The sequence below is a fragment of the Oryx dammah genome, unplaced genomic scaffold (genome assembly GCF_014754425.2).
Source record: "Oryx dammah isolate SB20612 unplaced genomic scaffold, SCBI_Odam_1.1 HiC_scaffold_19, whole genome shotgun sequence".
NCBI lineage: Eukaryota > Metazoa > Chordata > Mammalia > Artiodactyla > Bovidae > Oryx > Oryx dammah.
In genome coordinates this window covers 13803690-13827551 of record NW_024070203.1, presented here as the reverse complement: position 1 = coordinate 13827551, position 23862 = coordinate 13803690, and the positions used below count along the sequence as shown (strand labels likewise).

Below are 23862 nucleotides of genomic sequence, written 5' to 3'. Positions count from 1 at the left end.
CCCATCTGTTCGCCGAAGGCTCGAGGGCCCTAAGCCTGACCCTTGACCCTCGCCCCGGAAGTCGGGGTGACTCGGAAGTTCCGGCTAGTCGCTAGGAAACGGGCCAGCCCGACGCGGGGGGCGGTGCTTCTGGCCTTGCCTACGAGTTGGGGGAGGCAGGTGAAGCAGGTGAGACCTTGAGGGCGGCGCCGAGCCCTGGGCGGGGCAGGGCCTGGAGGTCTGTGAGCACAGAGTGCCCCCCACCACACCGGGACAGCCCCACCCCCGCACACTCTGATGCCCACAGGTATCCGGGACCCTACACGCGTATAGGAGACCCACTGCACACTGGGGACACTTCCCCATGCCAGTCCCCTCCCTGCACTGGCACACCCACACACATGTAGCACACACCTGTGGACAGGGACTGTACAGGCACATAGGGACCTGCACACACAAGGGACTCCACACACACACACACTGACCCCCACTTACATGGGACCCCCTGCTCCCGATGCACATAGAAACCCAGGTCCATACTGGACCCTACAAGCACATGGAGGCCTGCACCTGCTGTACTCAGGCGCATGCCCGTGTCCACACATACAGGACGCTCTGCTGCACAGACTGCATGCAAGCAGGGCCATCCCCCACAGAACCCTACAACATACAGGCACCTATATGAGCACCCAGAGTCCCTCAGAAACTGGGGGCCCTGCAAGTCCCTGAGCCCCACACACTCCCGCCACACTTGTGTGCAGGCACTCATACACACACTCCCTTCCTTAGCTGCCCCAGCCCCCCAGCCTCCCCCACAAACACTTCAGATTCCTCCTCAGAACCCCAGTTCCCCATCAGACCCTCTCTGAGGGGCCCTTACATGACGCAGGCCCTGCCCAGCCCTCCATCTGCCCAAGCCCTGCCACCTCAAGCTCTGTCCCTCCACCGCCATAGTGCCCATCCATCTCTTTCAGCCCGTCTCCGGTCACTTTCTCCCAACTTTCAGGGTCATTCCCAGTTGCATTTGCTCCTTCCCCAAACTCTCAGTGACATCCACGGTGGGAACACAGGTGTGCGCTCAGGCAGCACCCAGGGGAAATGAATCTGGGGGTCAGCCCAGTGGGCCAGGGAGAGGGGTGTTGTTCCTGGGCTCCGACAACACCTCCTGCCAAGGCCAAGACGAGAGAGGGGTGGGGTGTGGGGGGAGGGCTGGGGGCAGTGTGGGCACAGAGGCTTCTGCAAGGCCAGGTCATCTCAGGCTGCTGTTTAGGACGAAGTTGGCTCAGCCCAGTGGTCTGAAGCTGGGAGATGGGTACCAGACATCAATCCTGGGGTAAGGATGGGTGAGCCAGGCTGAGGGGGCAGGGACGTGAGGGCAAGGGGGATAAGCTGTGGCCAGATGTTCTTGCCAAGCATTCCCACCCAAGCTACTGGGCACACACAAGCCAAGAACCGGGGGCAGGCAGGGGGGGCAAGGAAGCCGGCAGGAAGCTGCGTTGGGGGGTGATCCTGTGTTCCCCAGTTTGGCACCTGCTGTCTGTTCCTGCAGGTCCGTGTGATGCTGTCCCCACTGTCTCTGCCACTCTGAGCACACCCTCCTGACCTTCCCCTCACCCAGGAGAATGAGCAGTAAGAAGGGGGCACTCAGAGCTGCGCCAGGGAAGTCCTTCCCCAGAGCCAAGCCACGGGCCCCTGCCGGTGAGTGTGACCCCTCTGACCTCCAGCCTGGCTCAGACTCTGACTTGTGACACCTGCTGTGCAGCCGCCCAGGAGCCTTCCCTGAGACAGAGGAGTCAGAGCTCGGATGTCCCTTCAAGATTCTGACCCTGGGACTGTACCCCTGGGGTTGGGGTCCCGAGGACAGTGTTCAGAGCATAACTTTAGGACACGTGGAGGCAGGCAGCAGGCCTGTGGGGACTGAATATAGGTTCTGAAACAGCAGGGCTTCAACCCACGGTGGGGACTCTCAGACAGTGTGTGATCCCCTCTGGCCCTCTTCACCACCGAGGCCATGCTGTGCTTTTCCTTGGCTGCTGCTCCCTCAGGCCATGCTCTCTTTAGCCACTTCCAGGCTGAAAGGTGACAACTTGCCCTTGGCTCAGTCCCGCCATGGGCTAGGAAGTGCATCTCCTCCCATGTCTACCCTGACCCACAGTCGCTCTTCTCTGAATCCCATTTCGTCTGTCACAGCACTCATCTGAGTTCTTTGCTAGGCTGCCAACACCTTCTAGGCTGCGGCTAGGGGTCCTCCCCACGCACAGGCCTGTACTGGGGTTTGTGCCTGGTAGGGGAGCCCCACACCCTGTTCCCCAGCTGCAGCCCCCCTGCTTGAGCGGGCCTGGACCCCAGAGGCCTCCCAGATCCCCAGACCTGGCAGGATGGTAGTGCCCACTCTTCCACGCCAAGCTGGGTTAGACCCTAGCTCCCCAAAATAGCCACAGCTGCGTCTGAGGCGGCAGTGCTCCTGGAATGAGGATGATGGCTTAGGTGGCTTCCGCCATCTCATCTCAAGCCCTGGGAACAGGCTCTGCAATAAACAGCAGGCCGGGCAGGTGGCCAGGAAGCTGTGTCGGGCGGGGGAGGGGATGCTGGTCCTGCCTGCTGACTGTCCAGCTGGGCTCGGGACGCGGCCCTCACCCCCCATGTCCCAAATGCTGTGCTGGACAGTTCCTGCCCCGGCCCGCCTGGCCAGGATGCCTGGGTGCTCTGCAGAGACACCTCTGCCTCAGTTTCCCTGAACAGTCCCCTCCTGGGCTCCCTCTGCCTTCTAGCATCGGGCCAGCCTGGGAGGGCTTCCTGTCAAGTGGTCCTTGCAGTGCCCCGTGCAGTGGGCACCAGCCTCACTTTGGGCCGCAGATGTGCCATAGGTGCTGCCATGGTCGCCACACCCCCAGGATGGTCATCCTCCTCCACCCCAGTTCCCTCCAGGCCTTACCGGGTCTTGGGTCTGCAGCGCCTCAAGGCCCTCGTTGCGGAGCTGCTCCAAGGCCAGGGCTAGCTCCAGCCCCTCCACGCGCACCCAGGCCTGCTGCTCCTGGAGCTGCCGCAGCCACAGCTGCTCCTCCTGCCATAGCCGCATGTGCAGCTGGGCCTGCCGACGCCGGTCCTCCAGCAGCAGCTGCTCCTGGGCCAGGCATAGCTCGACCTCGTGGAGCCTCAGCAGCTCCGGGCCCAGGCCTGGCACCAGGCCGCCCACCCCGTAGCCCTCCATGTCCGCAGCGGGCACCAGCACCAGCTCGGACCCCACGGCAGCGGCCTGCTCCAGCCTCTCGGCTCCCTGTGGCCGCTCTGGTCTGGCCACCTTGGGGTGCCCCTGGGGAGCCAGCTTGCTGCTGGTCACGTGCCCCGCGGGGGCCACCCCCGCCTTGTCCCCCAGGCACCCTGGGGCGGGGGGCGGGGGCCTGGCCTCAGGTCCCTGCTGCCCTGTGGCCTTCTGTGCCCTGCCCGCCCTCCTGGGCCGGGGTTTGCGAGCTCTACTTCGTTTGCCAGACATGCCCCCGATCTGGCGCCTGTTTTACCAGGTGTCTGCTCCTCGGGGGCCCCGACTCATCTGCCGGCCGGCCTCGGTCAGGCGGGCCCAGGGGGCTCCCCTGAGAGGCCACGGTGGGCCCTCCGCTTCTGCAGCCCCTCGTGTCTGCCCTTCCCCTGGGCTGGCACCCCGGCTGAGGCGCTGACCCGGGCTCTGTCTATGGGCCTCACAGACCCACTCCGCAGGCTGGGCCGCGCCAGGGAGTTTATAGGGACTTGGCGGCGCGGTTGCTCACCCGGCGCGAGGCTGACTAACGCGCTGACACGGCGCAGGGCTTCTGGGGCACAGGCCTCTTCGGCCAGACTGGGAGGGAGACTGAGAGAAACCGGAGGAGGCGACTCGGCAGCCAGACTGCGGGCTGTGTGTCGGGACGCGTCTGGTCCTGCCCTGGGCGGGCACCGGTGCCCCCCCACCCCGTCCCACCCCATTCTCTCCTGCTCCCGGGAAACTCCAGCTGCAGCCCACAGGGCTCTGAGCCGCGACCCAGGCCACGCCAACCATCCAGGCAGGGTGCTTACTGGTTACAGACTGCTCTAACCCAACTGCCACAGGAGCCCCTGGCCCCAGCCCCCAGCCAATATTGGGGGAGAAGCCCACCTGGCGGGCGCAGGGAGCTGCGGGGGACGGGGCATCCTGTGCAGTTGATGGACCCACTGCCCTCTCCGAGGGAGACTTCCACTGGGGGCCGGGGGCGGGGCGGGGGCCGGGGGGTGGCGCGGGCAGGGACTGGTGGAAGAGACTGGACGTTGGAAGGCCCAGATGGCATTTAGTGGACTGACATAGGGCAGTAAGGAAGAGGCCGGCCTGCCCTGAGCTGGGGCAGGGCTCGTGAGGACGTCCTGATTGGGGGTCCGGCGGTTCTGCCCACAGGGGCCAGCCTCTGGATCCCTGGGGACGGCTGTGGAGGAGGCACGCAGGGCCAGCCAGCCTGGCGGCGTCCCCCCGCTTCCTGGTGGGAGGGGGCCCCACGCACGGCTCCTCCCCGTCATTTCCCCAGCCCGGGGCCGCTGACTCACACCCACGCCCAGGGCCCCATCCCAGCCGGCTCCGTCACACTGGCTGAACTGGTTTGCCTGGCCCAGCCCCGCTGGCTGCACCCCTCTCGCTCAGCCCTTGCCCCAGAGGCCTCGCGAGTAGGTAGACGGAGGCACAGAGCGGGAGTAGCGTCGGGGCACGGGAAGTGGCAGCGGGCGGGTGCAGTGTTAGGGGTGGGGTAGGGCGGGCGTCGAGTCCTGCAGCGGCTTCGCCACACCTGGGCTCCGGGCCTGGAGCTCAGCCCACGTACGGGCGGGCCTGCTCGCCGCCGCCCCCTTGCGGCCGCGGCCCGGCCCTGGTCGCCTCGCGAGGAGGCTGCGGGCGGCCGCTCTTCCGGGGCCGAGCTCGCACCCACCCCCACCCCACTGACCGCCCCCTCCCCCAGGGAAACCCGGAGAGAGCCGCCAGCTGCAGAGGGAGAGCGGCCCGCAGGCCACGGGGCGCGCAACCCCCGAGCGCCCGGAGGCCCCTGCAGGTGAGAACCCACGCTCCCCAGTGCGCTCTTGGGCCGGGGGCTGGACACTGCGTTGTCCCCGTGTGTGCACGCCCCACGAACGCGTGTGCTGGGGTGCGCCTGCGGGGCAGCCTCGCGGGGCCCCTCTCCCGTACGCCTGCAACTCCAACGCCAACGCCTCCTCTGGCAGGGCGTCCCTGGGGTCGGGGTGCGCGCCCTCAGTCCCAGGCCTCAGTCATGGTCTCTTGGCAGTGGCCTCCAGAGCAGAATCTCTAGGAAAAGTTTCCTCCTGCGGCACAGACCTGCATTCAGGCGCACCCACGTGATGGGTGTCCTCAATCTCTGCGGCACTTCCAAGTTGCACACCGTTGAGGCCCTCGCCTCTCGTGTCTGCCGTCTTGCTCTGCTCCCTGGCAAGCTTGTGCCTGCGGCCAGCTCCCTGCCCCACATCCCTTGCCGAACCCCCCACCCCCCCACCCCCTGCTGCCCACTGCCCTGCCGGCTGACTCTGGCTCTGAACTGGCCCCTCCATTCTCCTCCATGTCGTGGCCACCAGCAGCCAGTCTCTCCTGCAAGTGTGGTCCTCCCCGGGTGGCTCTGGCCTCACCCCCAGATAGACTGCCAGCACTGCTAGTCACCTTGGTTTCCCCCCGGACCCTGAAGGGGCCAGGATGAGGAGCCTGACCTCGTCCTGAGGACAGGGCCAGACCCCAGAAGGCTTGCAGAGTCCTGACTGTCGGTTTTATAGAAGTTTTAATGCCCAACCTATGTATTGGAAGAACGTCCAGTGGCAGGAGATGGGGGCCTGGAGAGCGGCAGAAATGAGAGGCAGTGGAGGACACAGGCAGGCTGGGCCCCGGGAGCCCTGCCCGGGTGGCGCTGCCGCTATGCTCTCCCTGCTGCTCCACCAAGGGCTGTCCCCAGGGGTTTTGTCCTGCTGTCACTTCCTCAAGATCCAGGCACCTGGTGAGAAGCCCAGTCTGCCCTTAGGTCCTGCTCCCATTGTCAGGCACTGGAGAGACTGGTGTCTGCCCCCTCCTTGTAAGTTTCTGTAGTGGGAAGTGGGCTCCTACTGAATTTTCCAGAACGGAAACCAGCCTCACAAGGTCAGGGTTTCGAGCCTTCAACAGGTCGGTCCACCCCTGTCTGAGGCCGTGCCCCATGGACCTGGAGTAACTCTTTCTGCAGGAGGCGGGTCCTCCACTTAGGCAGGGCGGGTGCCAGGACCACGGACGTGTTATTGGTCTGCAGGCGCAGCCTCGACCCAGAGGACAGGCGCAACTGCAGAGCCTAGACTTCAGCCTGTACAATCGGGGTCCCCTCACAGTGGAGGTGTCACGCAGGACTGCTCTGCTCTGGGCTGGGCGGCCAGAAGTGCACGTGCCCCCAACCCCCACCTTCTCCTGCGGCCGTGCTCACGTGTCTGGGAGCCTCGGCTCCCTGCAGTGGGTACTCTTCCAGCGTGTTCACACTCTGGTCTGTTCTAAGAAGCCCCCTGCCCCAGAGAGAATCTGGCTTCCTATCACCACCCACATTTCTGACAATCTGTCCAAATTGTCAGCTTGAGTGCACGAGTTGATGTCATGACGGTTATTCGGCAGGTCAGTAGCCAGTCTAGATCAGTCTTGACGAGAGGGGCACGTGCTGCCAGTCTGCCCGCACGCCTTCCTTAGGCCTGCCCGCCGTTCTAGACTTGTTCACTTCAGGCTCCCGATGCACTGGCTAAGCCCTTCCCGTTGTCCTGGAGTCGTCTACGTGCACACCACAGGCCACTCTCCCCGCCGTGAACCGGGTACCTCTGGGAGATTCTCTCCTCCGCTGGGACCTCCCGAGAGGAGCTGTGAGGCAGCAGCGGACAGTCTGAGGGGCGCCTCCGTGTGGACTGAGCTTTGTGGATCGAGCCGGAGTCCCCTGTCCACCTCCAGGAGCCCTGTTGCGCGGCAGAGAGGAGGAGTGCATCGGGATGTGTTCCTTTCTGTCATGAAGGACCACTGCGTGTGCCCAGCACCCCAAGTCCCAGAGCTTAGGACCCCGGCTCAGGGTGGGGACTCAGGCTGCTTGTTCTCTGGAGCCCTGGCTGGACTCCAGGCTCCACCAGGGCCCTCCCCATCCCAGAGCTGTTCTCCAGATCCAGAACCATGTTCTCAGGGGAGGCACAGCCTTGCTCTGGAGCCTGAAGTCTGTGCTATGGCTCTCCCACTGGGTCCCACCTGGCCTCCTCCTCTCCACGAGTATACACCTTCAGCTCGTCAGACCTGCCAGCCAGCCAGCATGGCAGCACATGCCTCCACCAGAACCCCTGGGCTTGACTGTTAGCCTCCTGGGCCTCCTTGGACACGGGTGCTGTTCCCAGAGATAGCATGAGCTGCACTGAAGTCCTGAGAGGCCTGCCAAGCTCTGAGCCTCTTGATGGAAGGAGGTCCGAGGCATAACAGCTTAGCTCTTACCTTTAAGGTATCCTGGCACGTCCCAGATCTGCAGACTCTAAACTCCTCATTAGTGTGGGTTAGTCTCCCATCCTCTGGAGCTGCCTGGATCCGTGTGTTTTCAGGATGACGTGGGTTTCTGTGCTAGTTCCCTGTAGCTACTGTAACAACAGTTAATTCACTTTCAGTGTCTCAACACAGCACAGATTTACTGTCTTGCAGTTCTGTGGGTGAGAAGGCTGACCTGGGCCTCATTGGACTAAAATCAAGGTGCTTCCTGCACGCTCTAGAGGAGGATCTGTCCTTTGTCCTCGAGCTCCTGCAGGCGCCCGCATTCCTTGGCTCATGGCTGCTCCCTCCCTGTTCAGAATCAGCAGCCTCTTCCGAAGTCCCAGCTCTTCTGCGTCTTCTCCTGCACCTCTGATGACCCCAGCTGGCTTCCTGTCTTCACGTCAGCTGACAGCGGCCCTAGTTCTGCCTCCAGTCTTTACGGCCTTTGCCATGTAACACAGCCTGTTCACAGACTCCCGGGAACAAGACAGGGGCGTCGTCGGGGGCTGCCATCTTGCCCACCAAGAGTAACGTGGTCCTGAGGCAGGGCAGAGAGGGCCTGCTGCTTGGCATGGACAGGAGGGCACCACGGGCCAGGCGCTGCCACACACCAGGAGCCTGAGGCCCAGGGTGGCCCTGATTGGCCCGTCATCTGTACGCGTTGCCTTCATCCATCTTCTCCCTCCATTGTTTGTTTCTTGCAGAGGCCAGACAAGTGAATTTAGCGGAGATGTGATGGACACCGCCACACCTGACTTCCTCAGGTCTTTGGGTTTTTAATTTAGGCTTTATTCTTTGAGAGCAGCATTGAGGGAAAGGCACGGAGATTCCCATAGACGCCCAGCCCGCCACACATGCATGGCCTCTCCCGTTATCAGCGCCCCCACTTACACTGCTGACAGCTGACAAGCCTCATGGACACACCACAGTTCACATTAGGGTCTACTTTCAGTGTTGTGTATCCTGTGGGTTTGGACAAATGTTAATGACATGTACACATCATTGTGCCATCACCCGGAGGATTTTCACTGCCCTAGAATTCCCCCATGTTCTGTCTGTTCCTCACACCCCCTTCCATCCCTCACCACCACCAGTCTTGTTATTGTCTCCATAGTTTTGCCTTTTCCAGGACGTCAGATACTTGGAATCATACAGTATTATAGCCTTCTCGGATTGTTTTTTCACTGAGTCTTATGCATTTAAGCTCAGTACAGTTCAGTTGCTCAGGCGTGTCCGACTCTTTGAGACCCCATGGACTGCAGCACGCCAGGCCTCCCTGTCCATCACCAACTCCTGGAGTTTACCCAAACTCATGTCCATTGAGTCAGTGATGCCATCCAACCATCTCATCCTCTGTCATCCCCTTCTCCTCCTGCCTTCAATCTTTCCCAGCATCGGGGTCTTTTCACATGAGTCAGTTCTTCACATCAGAGGACCAAAGTATTGGAGTTTCAGCTTGAGCATCAGTCCTTCCAGTGAATACTCAGGATTGATTTCCTTTAGGATGGACTGGTTGTATCGCCTTACAGTCCAAGGGACTCTCAAGAGTCTTCTCCAAAGCCAGAGTTCAAACGCATCAATTCTTTGGTGCTCAGCTTTCTTTATAGTCCAACTCTCACATCCATACATGATTACTGGAAAAACCATAGCTTTGACTAGATGGACCTTTGTTGGCAAAGTAATATCTCTGCTTTTTAATATGCTGTCTAGGTTGGTCATAACTTTTCTTCCAAGGAGCAAGTGTCTTTTAATTTCATGGCTGCCGTCACCATCTGCAGTGATTTTGGAGCCCCCCCAAAATAAACTCTGTCAGTGTTTCCATTGTTTCCCCATCTATTTGCCAGTAAGTGATGGGACCGGATGCCATGATCTTGGTTTTCTGAATGTTGAGTTTTGAGGCAACTTTTTCTTATGCCATTATCTTCTTTACCTCCACCATAGTTTGGCCTCAGGTCAAATAACAGGGAGGGAACACAGCCATCAACAGGAAATTGGATTAAAGATTTACTGAGCATGGCCCCGCCCATCAGAACAAGACCCAGATTCCTCCTCAGTCAGTCTCTCCCATCAGGAAGCTTCCATAAGCCTCTTATCAATCTGATCACATGGACCACAGCCTTGTCTAACTCAATGAAACTATGATCCATGCCGTGTAGGGCCAACCAAGACGGACAGGTCATGGTGGAGAGTTCTAACAAAACCTGGTCCACTGGAGAAGGGAATGGCAAACCACTTCAGTATTCTTGCCTTAAAAACTCCATGAACAGTATGAATATGCATTTAAGTTTCCCCATAAGTGCATATTACTGAGTGAAGGAGCTGGGGTCCTCACTCCAGAACTTGAGGCATCAGGCACACAGCGGTTCTTCAGGACAGAAAGGAGCACATCCTGCTGCACTCCTCTGTGCCGCACGACGGCCTTCCTGGGGGTGGAGGAGGCTGCAGCTCTCCACCCACTGCGCTCAGTCCGCAGGGAGGCACCTCTTGTGTTTTTCTGTGTCTTGAGAGCTCACTTCCTTTTAGGGCTCCATTGTCTGGATGAACCACAGTTTATTTACCCACTCACCTACTGAAGGACATCATGGTTGCGTCTAGGTTTTAGCAATTATAATAAATCTACTGTAAATATCCACGTGCAGGATTTGATGTGAGCATAAGATTTCAGTTCCTTTCAGTAAATACCAGGGAGCACAGTTGTTAAATTATTAGAGTATGTTTAGTTTTATAAGAAACTGCCTAACTCTTCCAAAGCAGCTGCAGCCTCCTGCACTCCCACCGGCGCTGACCGCAGGTTCCCCTGCTCCACATCCTCGCCAGCACCTGGTGTCAGAGTGCCTGCCTTCTGGCTCCTCTAATAGGCCTGCAGAGGTATCTCTCTTGTTTTACTTTGCATTTCCTGCTGACAGGTGATGTGGAGCATCTTTCATATGCTTTCTGTGCCAACAGTATAGGTTCTTTGGTGAGGTGTCTGTTCAGCTCTTTGGCCCATTTTAAAATCAGGTTGTTCTCTTACTGTTAGGTATTAAGAGTTTTTTGTATATTTCAGATTAGTCCTTTATCAGATGTGTCTTTTGCAAACATTTCTCCCAGACTGTGTTTAGTAGAGAAGAAAATTTTCGTTTTAATGAAGTCCAGTTTATCAGTTGTTTCATTCATTGTGCTTCTGGTGTTGTACCTAAAAAGTCATTGCAAGGTCATCTGGGTTTTCTCCTCTGTTACCTTCTAGAAATCCGTTTTGTGGGGGTTTTCGTTTGTTTGGTTTGATTGTAAGACATATGGGATCTCAGTAACCCAACCAGGGATTGAACCCAGGTTGCGTCAGTGAAAGCCCAGAATCTTAACCACTAGGCCACCAGGGAGTGCTCCAGTTTTGTTTCACATTCAGGTCTGTGATCCATCTTGAGTTGATTTTTATGAAGGGTGTAAGATCTGTGTCCAGATTCACTTTCTTGCGTGTGGACGTCCAGGTGTTCCAGCAACATCTATTAAAGAGACCATCTTGGCTTCACCCATTGCCTTTGCCCCTTTGTCAAAGGTCAGCTGACTGTATTTATAGGGGTCCCTCACGTCTTTGGTGCTGGTATTAGTCTCTTCAGTTCTTCCAGGAAATTGTTCTATTTTGTTCACAGTCCGGGTGGGAACGGGGAGTTTCTCAAGCTCCCCTCTGGCTCTTGCTACGGTAACAGCTCTGCTGGTCAAGAAGCCAGTGTGAGCATTCTGCCAGCAGCCAAGTGACCCTGTTCCAGATGGACCTGGGAATGGACTGGGGCCAAACTGCCGCCTGTCCCTCGGCCTTCGCTCTGAAAACAGGACCATAATGATGTCACAATGCACCTCCGCCTCCCCCCAGGCAGCAGTGTCAGTTCAGATATCATGTCTATAGGCCTCAAAAAGTCTCTATTCCCGTTTCCCCAGGGCACCGTTGACCCTGACAGGCCACCAGCTCCTCCGGGGCTGGCAAGGGAATGCCAGCCTGGGGAGAGCTCTTGGAGACGCTTTGCAGGGCCTCCACCAAGGGCGTCTGGCATTCTCTCACAGCAGCTGTGAGTCTTTGACCTTGACTTTTGTCTGAAAAGTGGGTGAAAGACTGGTGGCTGATGTCCGATTTCAGGTGGATGGAGCCTACCCTGCCTCTCGCCCTGGGGTCTCTGCATCCTGACTGTCCCCCTGACTGCTGCCTATGGCGATAGCATCCTGGCCCCACAGCTCACTGCTGCTGCTCAGCCTCTGAGCGGTTCTGGTCTCCCATCTCCCACTGACCTGAGGACAGCCCACTGGCCTCCCAGCACCAGCCCAGCCTGCCGAGGGTGAGGTCACGGGTGTTTCTCATTGTTTGATGCACAGCTCTCCTCTGAACCCTCACAGGGGGAGGCTTAAATAAGCGTTGTTGGGCCGCCGTGGGTCTCTTCCCGGAGCCCACCTGCACCTCCCTGCTCCATCTACTCAGCCCCTGACTCTCCTTACTGGCCTGGGTGCAGCAAAGGGGGGCTTCGGGCGAGGTCATCGTGATTCAGAAAGACCGCTCTCGGCGGGCAAGGCGGAAGGAGGCCTCCCGCGCCCCCTGCTGGCGGGATAAACGGAGCGTCCGCAGGGCCTGCACCACTGGGCGTCCAGGCCCGGGGCTGGCGGCCTCCGCATACGCCGCCGCCCCGCACGCGTGTGAGCTACCTCCGCTCAGTGCGGGGGGCCGTCCGCTCTGCCTGCCGGCAGGTCCTTCGGCCATAGGATCGGCCGTGTCTCAGCTCGTGGTCTTTGTGAGTCAGGAATCCAGGCACAGCTCGGCCAGTGTCTCCTGGGCGTGATAAACCCCACTTTGACCAGTGGACACGGCAGTGTTTGGGGGCCCTGGAAACTGGTTCAGAACCAGAGCTTAGTCCCCAGTGTCTGCCTGCTGTCCTTCCTCCAGGGCCTGGTCACCCTAGTCAGTGGACCGGGGCCTCTGGGAGGCTGGGAGGCAGATCTGTGCACACCGAGGTGGGTCTTGGGCCCTGTCCTGAAGGGATGCAGGCTTCCCTTTCAGCCGCAGGTGCGAATTTGATTCACTGTGATTTCTGCGCTTCTCACCCGGTTACTGGCATCTCATGTCTCTCCCACGGCTAGGGAGCTGGGTGCCAGGTCAAGGACAGAAACGCGACCAAGTATACTGCGTGCACGTGTCGCTAGGGTCTGTTTCCTGGTACCTTGTGGTGCCTGTCAGAGTGCAGTCAGGAATAATAATTTTTTTTTTAGTTTTTACATTTTATTTTAAAAATATTTATTTATTTGGCTGCACTCATTTGCTGACTTCTACATTTGATGTCGCTATAAAATGTCCCAGGAGAGCACAGTTGGATTTATTTCCTACTTGGGTGCTTGAATAACGTTTTCCTTAAGGGCCAGCAACTTAAATAGGACGTATCCGATGCCAGCTGTTCTGCTCCCTGGTGTATTCTTTGTCCTTTTTGTCTTAAAATTCATTTCAGAAAATTTTGCATGTTTTATCTCTAAATACTTTCCCCATCACTAGACTCCACATTCCAGAGACACTAAGTCATTGTCCTCACTGTGCCCTCACCTGCGTGCCCCACTCTACACCACACGGGCTTCGTTTCTGGCTGCTCTTGCTGTAGTTGTTGGCCTGCAGAACTGAAAATTGTCTTCCATCTTTTCTGTGATGACTCTGTTATCTGTCTCCTTGTTCTGTTTTTTCCCTCTTGTCTTTGATCCCTTGAATTTCTGTTTTTATTGAGCTCCTCCCCAGCTTGCGGGTGCCTGTGGAGAACGGGCTCCTGTGCTTGTTTCACCCAGTCTCCTGAATGCTGCATTGTCCGGCAGCGTGTGTGCACCTTCTCCCTGCCCTTTCCTTCACGCTGAGCCTGGCAGCTGGGTCTGCTGCTCCTCTGCTCTGACTCTTAGTTCTTGCTCAACCAAGAACACAGGTTGAGCAGTTACTCTCAGGACTCACAGGTTTTATTACTGGACTGTTGCAAAGCCCTGTGGAGTGTGACTGCCATCACCCCATTTAGAGAAAGGGATCCTGAGGCACAGAGAGGTTAGGCGGTCACACATCACAGGGTCAGAGTGACAGGTGGGTGTGAATGCCTCTTCTAGTTCTAGCGCTGGGACCCTCCGCTGTGGCCGAGTGTGCCACCGGGCTCCAGGCTGAGTGCAGGGTCAATGGATCACAGTTCCCAGGGGCTCCCTCTTCCGAGCTCCAGTGCACTTGTGGTTGAGATCAACCACTTCAGCCCTGTCGGCCCTGGCTCTGGGTGTGGCTGCCTGAATTTGGAAGGGGTCCTTCTGGCTTTCAGAGGGAGGGAGTCTTTGAGGATCAACAGTAGCTTCTCGATCTTGCTTGGGTTTCCCACCACCATCTCCACATGTCTTCCCAAGCTGCGGGCTCAGAGGGTGTTTGCAGGGTCGCAGCTGTGTCTGGGATGGGAAGGGCAGGCTTTGTGCCAGAGATCTGGCTCAGCCTCATTTGCTCTCTGCTGCTGGATTACTCTGGTTTGGTCGTGTTTGTGTATTTTAGAACATTTTTGATCCTTTGGTCTGGTCAGGAGGGATTTCGCCTACTCCACTCGCCTCGTTAACCTGGAGCTCTGGCACACCTGGTGTTGGCCCCGCAGCTGCGAGGATCGCCGCAGGGAGGGGAATCCTGGGATCCATAAGCCCTCTCCCCACTAGCAGGGCCAACCGCGGAGGACCGAGCAGCCACCGTCATTCAGTGTGCCTTCCGGAAACTCCTGGCGAGAAAGGAACTGGCCCGCCGTCAGCAGGAGCACCAGGACTACCAGGAGCTGATGGAGAAGCTGCAGAGGGAGGTGAGGTCAGGTGGGGCTGGGGGCGGGGACACAGGGCCGGGGGCGGGGACACAGGGCCGGGGGCGGGAACTGTAGGTCTGGGGCGGGGACACAGGGCCGGGGGGGCGGGAACTGTAGGGCTAGTCGGGGGTGGGACGCAGGGCTGAGCTATGACCACACTGGACCTCCCGCAGGCCTTCGTGGCCCAGGTTCGGCGCGAGCAGGAGGCGGCCCGGCGGCGGCAGGAAGACGCGGCTGCGGCCGAGCGGAGGCGGCAGGAGGAGCGGCTGCGCGGGGCGCGCCTGCTGGAGGCGGCCTTCGACGGGAACCTGGGCGAGATCCAGGCGGTCCTGCGGGAGGTGGGCAGCGGGGCGGCGGGGCGGAGGGTCCTGAGCTTGGGGCGCCGCTGACCGCCGCCTGGCGCAGGTGGACGAGCTGCTGACCCGCGAGGGCATGGGTTGCAACGCGGCGGGAATGGCGCGGCGGCTGCAGCGGCGCTTGGCCCTGGTGGACTTTGAGGACAGCGGCGGGAACACGCCACTGTCCGAGGCGGCGGCAGGCGGGCAGTCCCTGGCCATCCAGCTGCTGGCCGAGCAGGGCGCCAGTCCCAACAGCAAGGTGGGCACCGGGGCCCTCGAGGGCTGGGGGTCGCACCTCTCCATGGCGGGCCCTGCTCAGCCAGCGTGTCCCGCAGGGCGCCTTCGGCCGGACCCCGCTGTACCGAGCGGCCTTTGGTGGCCACCTGGAAGCCGTGGAGGTGCTTCTGAAGCTCGGAGCTGACCCCCGGGTATATGCGGACGACGGGAGCACACCCGAGCAGGTGTGCGAAGGAGGGCAGAACCCCCGCGGGACGCTCGCTCCCCCTCTCCCAAAGCTGTCAGGAGCCTGGTAGCTCTCCAGGCTGGGTCCTGACCTTCCTGGACCCAGCAGGCCCTCTCCCTACCTAAGTCCTCGCTGTGAGCCTTCCCGGGAACGCGCCATCAAGACCACAGCTCCCGGCTTCCGCGGTCCTCCTCTGGCCAGGGTTCTTCTCTTCTCCCTGGACCCTCAGTCCACCTTAGAAATACTGTTTCCAAGGAAGGTGGGGAAACAGCAAGGCTCCTGGGGGCAGCGCGGGGGCTCAGGGGTTGAGGGCAGCATTCGGCCTGCCCATCTGGACCCTCACCCTCAGAATTTCCCCGTTTCTGAGGAAATTGATCCCTAAGCCCCTTCTCCAGGTGCCTCGGTCTGGCAGCTCCTCCCTGGCATCTGGAAACAGCACCAATGGGCCTTTTCCCAGGCCCTCGGCTGGAGACCGGGGGAGGGGGGCCTGGATTTCTCCCGGGTCCTGGAGGCCTGGTCAGACAGGTAGCCCAGGACCTCTGGGAACAGCTGTGAAAACAGGTCAGCCAGTGCCACCACCTTCTTTAATGAGTCTGAGTGGAATCTCAAGCCCCGCCCCGCCCCGCCCCGCCCCCGAGTTGCAAGCCCCGCCCCCGGTCCTGCTCCAGGGTTGCTCTTTGTCCTTCCCTCTGCTCTTCTCGCTCTTCTTTGATAAGCAACAAAACAGGTTTTAAAAGACCAACAGAGCCTTTGGCTTCAAACTACTGCTTCCACGCTAGACGAAGGAACAATAGTGAGGCCAGGAGGACGGAAGGGCCTGGCCACAGCCTCAGTGTCGCTGGAGTGAGGAGCGCACAGGGAGGCCCACCCCTCAGATGCTGGTGCCCTGGTGGGCCTGGGGCTGAGGGCTGGAGAAGTGTGCAGGCTGAGGGGTGTTGAGGAGGACGTGGAACCCACTGGTGCCTGAGTTTGGGGGAGGGGTGCAGGGGGTACTGAGAGGAGCAGCACACAGCTGGGCAGTGGGGAGCAGGAGCCCTCTGGCTGTTGGGAGAACAGGGACAGTCTCTTTAAGAGGTGGTGCTGGAGCAATTGGACATCCACAGGCGAAGGAATGAACCTCGACCTAAACCTTGCACCCTATAAAGAGACTAACTCAAAGTGGATTATGGATTTAAATGTAAAACGTAAACTCTAAAACATATAGAAGAGCACAAGGGAAAATCTTTGGGAAAGATTTCTTAGACAAAAAGCACAGTCAGTCTATAAAAGAAAAATACCTTGACAAATTGAGCTTCATCAAAACTTTTTTACCTCTAGAATTTAAGTTCAAAACATGTAAAACTTTTGCTCTGCTGAAGCCCCTGTTAAGTGGATGAAAAGACAAGCCACAGAGAAGGAGAAAAATCCTTACAGACCACACATCTGATCAGTTCAGTTCAGTTCAGTCGCTCAGTCGTGTCTGACTCTTTGCGACCCCATGAATCGCAGCATGCCAGGCCTCCCTGTTCATCACCAACTCCCGGAGTTCACTCAGATTCATGTCCATCGAGTCAGTGATGCCATCCAGCCATCTCATCCTCTGTTGTCCCCTTCTCCTCCTGCCCCCAATCCCTCCCAGCATCAGAGTCTTTTCCAGTGAGTCAACTCTTTGCATGAGGTGGCCAAAGTACTGGAGTTTCAGCTTTAGCATCATTCCTTCCAAAGAAATCCCAGGGTTGATCTCCTTCGGAATGGACTGGTTGGATCTCCTTGCAGTCCAAGGGACTCTCAAGAGTCTTCTCCAACACCACAGTTCAAAAGCATCAAGGACCTGTATTTACAATATTTAGACAACTCTCAAAACTCAATGGTAAGTCATACAATCCAGTGGCTGTATGTATGTACATAACTGATTCGCTTTTGCTGTACACCTGGAACTACCACAACACTGTAAGTCCACTATACTGTAATAAAAATTTTAATGAGAGTTCCAGAGGTGTGTAGGGCACCTTTGGGGATCCAGGGAATACGAAGTGTCTCCTGCTTGTGAGGAAATGCCTTGAGGCTGGGTCAGAGCACCCGTCAGGATGGAAGGAGGGAGTACCTAGACTGTCTCCACCAGCCTGGGCAGGAGCTCTCACAGCCTTTGCAGCACTGGGTGGGGTACTTGGAAGGACCTTGCCTCAGTAGTGAGGATAAATGCTGCTCTGGTACAGCCTCTTAAGGCAAGTCCCAAAGGATAAAACTTCCCAGGTAATTTAACTGTATGCCAAAATTCAAGAATATGTATGGAGATACAACATATACAGCTCTTAACAAGACAAAATGCACATAGTCTAGCACCAATTAAAGATTACCGGGCATACAAAGGTACAGGAAAATATGACCATGAGAAACCTTGACAGTCAAGGCAAACACATTGATGTGAATGTCAGAGTTAGTGTAAAAGACTTGTAAACAGCTATTGTAACTGTATTCCAGATGCTCAAAAAATTGAATAGAGAATGGAAAACATAAAAAACTTAAATTCTAGAGGAAAAAATGACAGTGTCTGAGATGAGAAACAGAAAGCTATGGATGAGATTAATGTCAACTTAGAACAGAGGTAAAGGTTAGTGAATTTGAGGCTTACAAAATAGAAACTACTACAAGTACAAACACTCAGAAGAGAGAGGAGTTCTTCCAAATGACGAGTATCCATGAGCTGTGGGACAGTTTCAGGAGGCCTACTATGTATGTAATTAGAGTCTCCAAAGGAGAGAAGAAACAGAAAAACATATATACTTGAAGAAATAATAACCTTAAGGTTTCCAAATTTGATGAAAGGTATAAACCGTATTCCTCAAATCTCAATAAACAAGAAACAGGAAGGAAAATTGGTCTAAGGCACAATGTGATAAAATTTCTCAAGGCCAGTGATAAAGAGAAATCTTAAATGCAGCCAGAGGAAAAAAGACATAGAAAGGAAAACAAAGATAAGGATTATGGCAGACTTCTTGTTGGAAAGAGTGGAAGTGAGGAGAGAGTGGGGCCACGTCTTTAATGGTACTGAAGAAGGAAACACATCTTGTCAACCTTGAATGCGATACTCAGTGCAAATATCTTTTATAACTGAAGGCAAAATAAAGACATACCTTTGCAGACACACAAAAGCTGAAAGACTCAATCACCAGTGGACTCACTATAAGAAACATCAAAGGAAGCCGTACCAATAGAAGGGATGCCGGATGGAAACATGGATCCACTCAAAAGAGTGAGGAACACTAGAAAGGGTAACTACACAGGTAAATATATGAGATATTGCCTTATTATTTAAACTTACTGAGAAGGTAGTTGAAACAAAAAATAATGGCATGTGTCATGTGGTTTTATAACTCATGGAGGTACACATACTGAAAACTGCACAAATTATAGTTGTTTGGTTCAACTGTGTGACACAAATATAAAGGTTGGCAAGGGGAAATGAAACATACTGTGGAAGGTTCTTGTATGTGAAGTGGTACAATATCATTTAAAGGCAGACTGTCATAAGTTACAGGTATATGTATGCTGGAAGCCCTAAAGCAACTACTAAGTATCAATAGAGTTATAGAGCAAAAAGAGAGGAAAAGGAAGATAAACCCTAGAACCAGTAGAAAGCAATAGCAAAGAGTAATTTAAAACTCAACATATCAATAGCTTCATTAAGTGTAGAAGGTCAATTAAAAGGCAGATTGTCTCTTGGATTAAAACAAAAATCCAACTATAGCGACTTGCTGGTGGTCCAGTGGTCAAGAATCCACCTTCCAATGCAGGGGATGCAGGTTTGATCCCTTGTCAGGGAGCCAAGATCCCATGTGCGGAGGAGCAGCTCAGTCAGGCGCCGCAGCTGCCGACCCCGCTTCAGCGCCTGTGAACCACAGCCGGAGACGGCCGCACCGCAACAGAGTGCTCCGTGCCAGGCTAACGACCCGGTACAGCCAAATGAGTACATGTTTCTTAAAAGTTCAACAGGATTCTGCCATAAGAAACAAACTTCAAAGACACAAATAGGAGAAAATTAAAAGGACAGGACAAATGTGCTGGGATAACACTGAGAAAAGAAAGCTGAAATGAATATATTAACATCAGAAAAAGTAGATTTCAGAACAGAGAATATTACTGGGGAGAAAAGAATCATTTCATAAGGACAAAGGATTCATCAAGAGGACAAAAGAATCCTGAATGTTTTTTGCAGCTGTACATGAAGCAAAAACTGAGGGAATGACAAGAAATAAATCCACAATCATAGTAGCAGATTTCAGCATCCCTACCTCAGCAACTGGTGAAACAAGTAGACAGAGAAGTCAGTAACGTGGTGGTTGAGTCACTAAGTCGTGCTCGACTCTTGTGATTTTATGGACTGTAGCCCGATAGCTTCCTCTGTCCATGGGATTTTCCAGGCAAGAATACTGGAGTGGGTTGCCATTTCCTTCTCCAGGAGATCTTCCAAACCCAGGAATCGAACCTAGGTGTCCTGCACTGCAGGCAGATTCTTTACCGACTGAGCCACAAGGGAAGCCGCCAGTAGTTCTGTAGAACTAAGTGACCTCAGCCACTAGCTGTGCCTCTGTCCACCATCTCTTCATCCCTCATCTGTCCTGCTATCATTGTTTTCATAAATTTATCCACTCAGTCCAATCATTTTTCCCTGAAGTGGATTTACTCTTTCATCAATTCACACCTTTTCTTATTAGCTTATGAGTCATTTATTAATAAACTTGCTGGTCTGGCCACTCGCTACTATATCTGTTTCACCCTTCCTACCACCTTAAGCAATCCTCATTTATTCATGTATTTAACTACTATCAGTTGACACAGCTATCCATCCATCCATTCACATACCCACTCATGCTGTTTACTTGAGAGAAGTAAATTTTGAGGGAAAAATTTTTTTTAATTCTCTTTAAAAAACTTTATTAGGCTGCACCAGGGTTTAGTTGTGGCATATGGGATCTAGTTCCCTGACCAGGGATTCATCCTGCAATGAGAGCACTGAGTCTTAGCCGCTGGGCCAGCAGGGATATCCCATACTTGAGAGGAAATTTTGAGAAAGCAGGTACTGTGCTTCTGGTTGTCACATGAAAGGCACTCACAAGTTGTGTCAAATGATTGGATTGGATTCATCTATCCATTTGTTCAACCATCTTATCTAAGTTATTCATCCATTAAATCCCTTCAGTTCAATTCAGTTCAGTCCCTCAGTCGTGTCCGACTCTTTGCAAACCCATGAATCGCAGCACGCCAGGCATCCCTGGCCATCACCAACTCCCGGAGTTCACTCAGATTCATGTCCATCGAGTCAGTGATGCCATCCAGCCATCTCATCCTCTGTCGTCCCCTTTTCCTCCTGCCCCCAATCCCTCCCAGCATCAGAGTCTTTTCCAGTGAGTCAACTCTTCGAATGAGGTGGCCAAAGTACTGGAGTTTCAGCTTTAGCATCATTCCTTCCAAAGAAATCCCAGGGCTGATCTCCTTCGGAATGGACTGGTTGGATCTCCTTGCAGTCCAAGGGACTCTCAAGAGTCTTCTCCAACACCACAGTTCAAAAGCATCGATTCTTCGGCGCTCATCCTTCTTCACAGTCCAACTCTCACATCTATACATGACTACAGGAAAAACCATACTCGACTAGACGGACATTAGTCGGCAAAGTAATGTTTCTGCTTTTGAATATGCTATCTAGGTTGGTCATAACTTTTCTTCCAATGAGTAAGCGTCTTTTAATTTCATGGCTGCAGTCACAATGTGCAGTGATTTTGGAGCCCCCCAAAATAAAGTCTGACACTGTTTCCACTGTTTCCCTATCTATTTCCCATGAAGTGATGGGACCAGATGCCATGATCTTCATTTTCTGAATGTTGCGCTTTAAGCCAGCTTTTTCACTCTCCGCTTTCACCTTCATCAAGAGGCTTTTTAGTTCCTCTTCACTTTCTGCCATAAGGGTGGTGTCATCTGCATAGCTGAGGTTATTGATATTTCTCCCGGCAATCTTGATTCCAGCTTGTGCTTCATCCAGCCCAGCGTTTCTCATGATGTACTCTGCATAGAAGTTAAATAAGCAGGGTGACAATATACAGCCTTGATGTACTCCTTTTCCTATTTGAAACCAGTCTGTTGTTCCATGTCCAGTTCTAACTGTTGCTTCCTGACCTGCATACAGATTTCTCAAGAGGCAGGTTAGGTGGTCTGGTATTCCCATCTCTTTCAGAATTTTCCACAGTTTATTGGTGATCCACACAGCCAAAGGTTTGGCATAGTCAATAAAGCAGAAACAGATGTTTTTCTGGAACTCTCTTGCTTTTTCCATGATCCAGAGAATGTTGGCAATTTGATCTCTGGTTCCTCTGCCTTTTCTAAAACCAGCTTGAACATCTGGAAGTTCATGGTTCACGTATTGCTGAAGCCTGGCTTGGAGAATTTTGAGCATTACTTTACTAGCATGTGAGGTTAGTGCAATTGTGCGGTAGTTTGAGCATTCTTTGGCATTGCCTTTCTTTGAGATTGGAATGAAAACTGACCTTTTCCAGGCCTGTGGCCACTGCTGAGTTTTCCAAATTTGCTGGCATATTGAGTGCAGCACTTTCACAGAATCATCTTTCAGGATTTGATAGCTCAACTGGTATTCCATCACCTCCACTAGCTTTGTTCGTAGTGATGCTTTCTAAGGCCCACTCGACTTCACATTCCAGGATGTCTGGCTCTGGGTGAGTGATCACACCATCGTGGTTATCTGGGTCGCAAAGCTCTTTTTTGTACAGTCCTTCTGTGTATTCTTGCCACCTCTTCTTAATATCTTCTGCTTCTGTTAGGTCCATACCATTCCTGTCCTTTATCGAGCCCATCTTTGCATGAAATGTTCCCTTGGCGTCTCTAATTTTCTTGAAGAGCTCTCTAGTCTTTCCCGTTCAGTTCTTGCCCTGTTTCTTTGCACTGACCGCTGAGGAAGGCCTCCTTATCTCTTGCTGATTTTTATGTATCCATTCATTATTTCATCCACTCATTCAATTAACCCCAGAATCCTTCATTCTTTTATCATCTAATTCATTAACTTACTCATCTGCTCCATCTGTCCGTTTCTCTCATCCCTGATTTTGCACATCTTTTAACTTTCTTTTTAAATACAAACCACATACTGAACATTGTACAAATCAAAGTTGTGTGGCTCGATTAAACCCTTATTAACCTCCTGAGTCCAGAAATGAAACGCTGCCAGGCCCCTGTGCCCCACGCTGAGAAGCCCGCCTCCTTTGGCCGTTCCTCACTCCGGAGCAGGAGCCGTGGGGCCTGGGATGGGTGCGGACGAGGGCTGTGTCCTACAGATGGAGGTTTTCGAGGGGACAGCAAAGGCTGCAGCCAGGGACCCTGCAGTGGGGGCTGGTGGGTGGGGTGTGGAGGAGGAGAGCAGGTTGGGGGATGCGGAGCCTGAGGTTTCAGGAAGGAGTCCGTGGGGACTCTCCAGGGCCCGGCTTTGTGGGTGTTGATCATGATGGTCAAGGCTCCGGGCCCCTCCCTGGCCCACCATCAGGGCCGCCTTTGTGCCCGGGGGTGTCCTGTCTGAAGTGGGACTGTAGCACCTCCCCAGGTGAAGAACAGGTGGCCCAAGCTCTTGACCAGTGGCTTCTCTCGCTAGGTGGCCTCGCTGGACACGGTGGTCAGTGTGCTGCAGTCGTGGGACCTGAGCCTCACAGACGCCATGCTCCAGAACATGGAGGCAGAGCGGGAGCGCCGGGCCCAGGAGGCCGCGTGGCACGAGGAGGCGGAGGCCCAACGGTGCGGCGGGTGGGAGGCAGGGGGGCTGGCTCGGGGCTGCTCTGACCGCTCCCTTCCACTGCAGCATGAACCTCAAAGTACAACAGCTGGCCAAGGATCAGCAGCAATGTCACCAACAGGTGAGCCGCCCACCCCCGGAGGGGAGGTAGGGCGGGCGGAGAGCTGGGAGTGCGGAGGCACCCTGTGGACCCCCAATCTGGTCCGGAGGCCGTCTCACCCCCTGCCCCCCCAGCTGCAGCAGGCCTACTGCGAGCTCAACCGGAGAATCGCGGAGCACGACCAGTGCGAGCAGAGGGGCGCAGGCCTGGCCGCGCTCACGCTGCAGGTTGGCTTCTCCCCCTCGGACCTGGGCTGCCCCACCTCTGGGCTGTCAGCTTCCAACAGCCGCCTTTGGGGCGGGGCGCCCCCTCTTCCTTAGGGGTCCCAGCTGTGCACGGCAGGCGGGCAAGGTTGGTGTCCAGCCTTGCCCTGAGCAGAGCGTCCCCCCCTGCAGGCCATCAAGGATGCAGAGGAGCAAGTGGACAGGCTCCAGCAGGAGGCCCAGAAGGCAGAGGAGGCGCTGGCCCTGGCCAGGCTGGAGCTGCGGGAGCAGACCCAGGAAGGTGAGGGGGGGGGGCCTGGGGCTGGAGCGGGAGGGCCCCCGGGGGTTATCTGGGCCGTTCCTCCCATCGGCCCCACATTTACACCCCCACAGCGGAGGAGGAGGTGCCCGGGCTAAAGTGCCAGGTCAGCGAGCTCCACGACGTGCTGATGAAGGACGTGGGTGACCGCATCCACGCAGACGGCAGGTCAGTGGGCCCGGCCGGCCAGGGGTGGGCTGGGGGTTCTAGCAGATGGCAGTGACCTGGAGGACGCCCCCAGGTGGCCTCTTGTTATCGACCCTTCAGGCCAGGCGGCCACCTTCCTGCGCTACCAGGACACCAACTACGTGGACGCCATGAACCCTGACCACCTGCGGCCGGAGAGGATCCGGCTGGCGCTGCTGGGGGCGCTCAGGTGAGGTGGGCGGAGGGC

At 55.6% G+C, this 23862-nt stretch overlaps 1 protein-coding gene across 1 annotated transcript in view; it reads left to right on the top strand.

Annotated features, from left to right (window-relative positions):
• Positions 1 to 23862, top strand: part of IQANK1 (IQ motif and ankyrin repeat containing 1) — a 24636-nt gene continuing 774 nt past the window's right edge. The window contains exons 1-13 of the mRNA XM_040261621.1: positions 1 to 168; positions 1529 to 1677; positions 4929 to 5018; positions 14144 to 14277; positions 14451 to 14615; positions 14683 to 14874; positions 14951 to 15076; positions 22709 to 22857; positions 22913 to 22967; positions 23081 to 23173; positions 23342 to 23450; positions 23543 to 23636; positions 23710 to 23844. Of these exons, the coding sequence (XP_040117555.1) occupies positions 1602 to 1677; positions 4929 to 5018; positions 14144 to 14277; positions 14451 to 14615; positions 14683 to 14874; positions 14951 to 15076; positions 22709 to 22857; positions 22913 to 22967; positions 23081 to 23173; positions 23342 to 23450; positions 23543 to 23636; positions 23710 to 23844 (1418 nt within the window). The 5' untranslated portion in view covers positions 1 to 168; positions 1529 to 1601. The remainder of the gene's footprint in view (positions 169 to 1528; positions 1678 to 4928; positions 5019 to 14143; positions 14278 to 14450; positions 14616 to 14682; positions 14875 to 14950; positions 15077 to 22708; positions 22858 to 22912; positions 22968 to 23080; positions 23174 to 23341; positions 23451 to 23542; positions 23637 to 23709; positions 23845 to 23862) is intronic.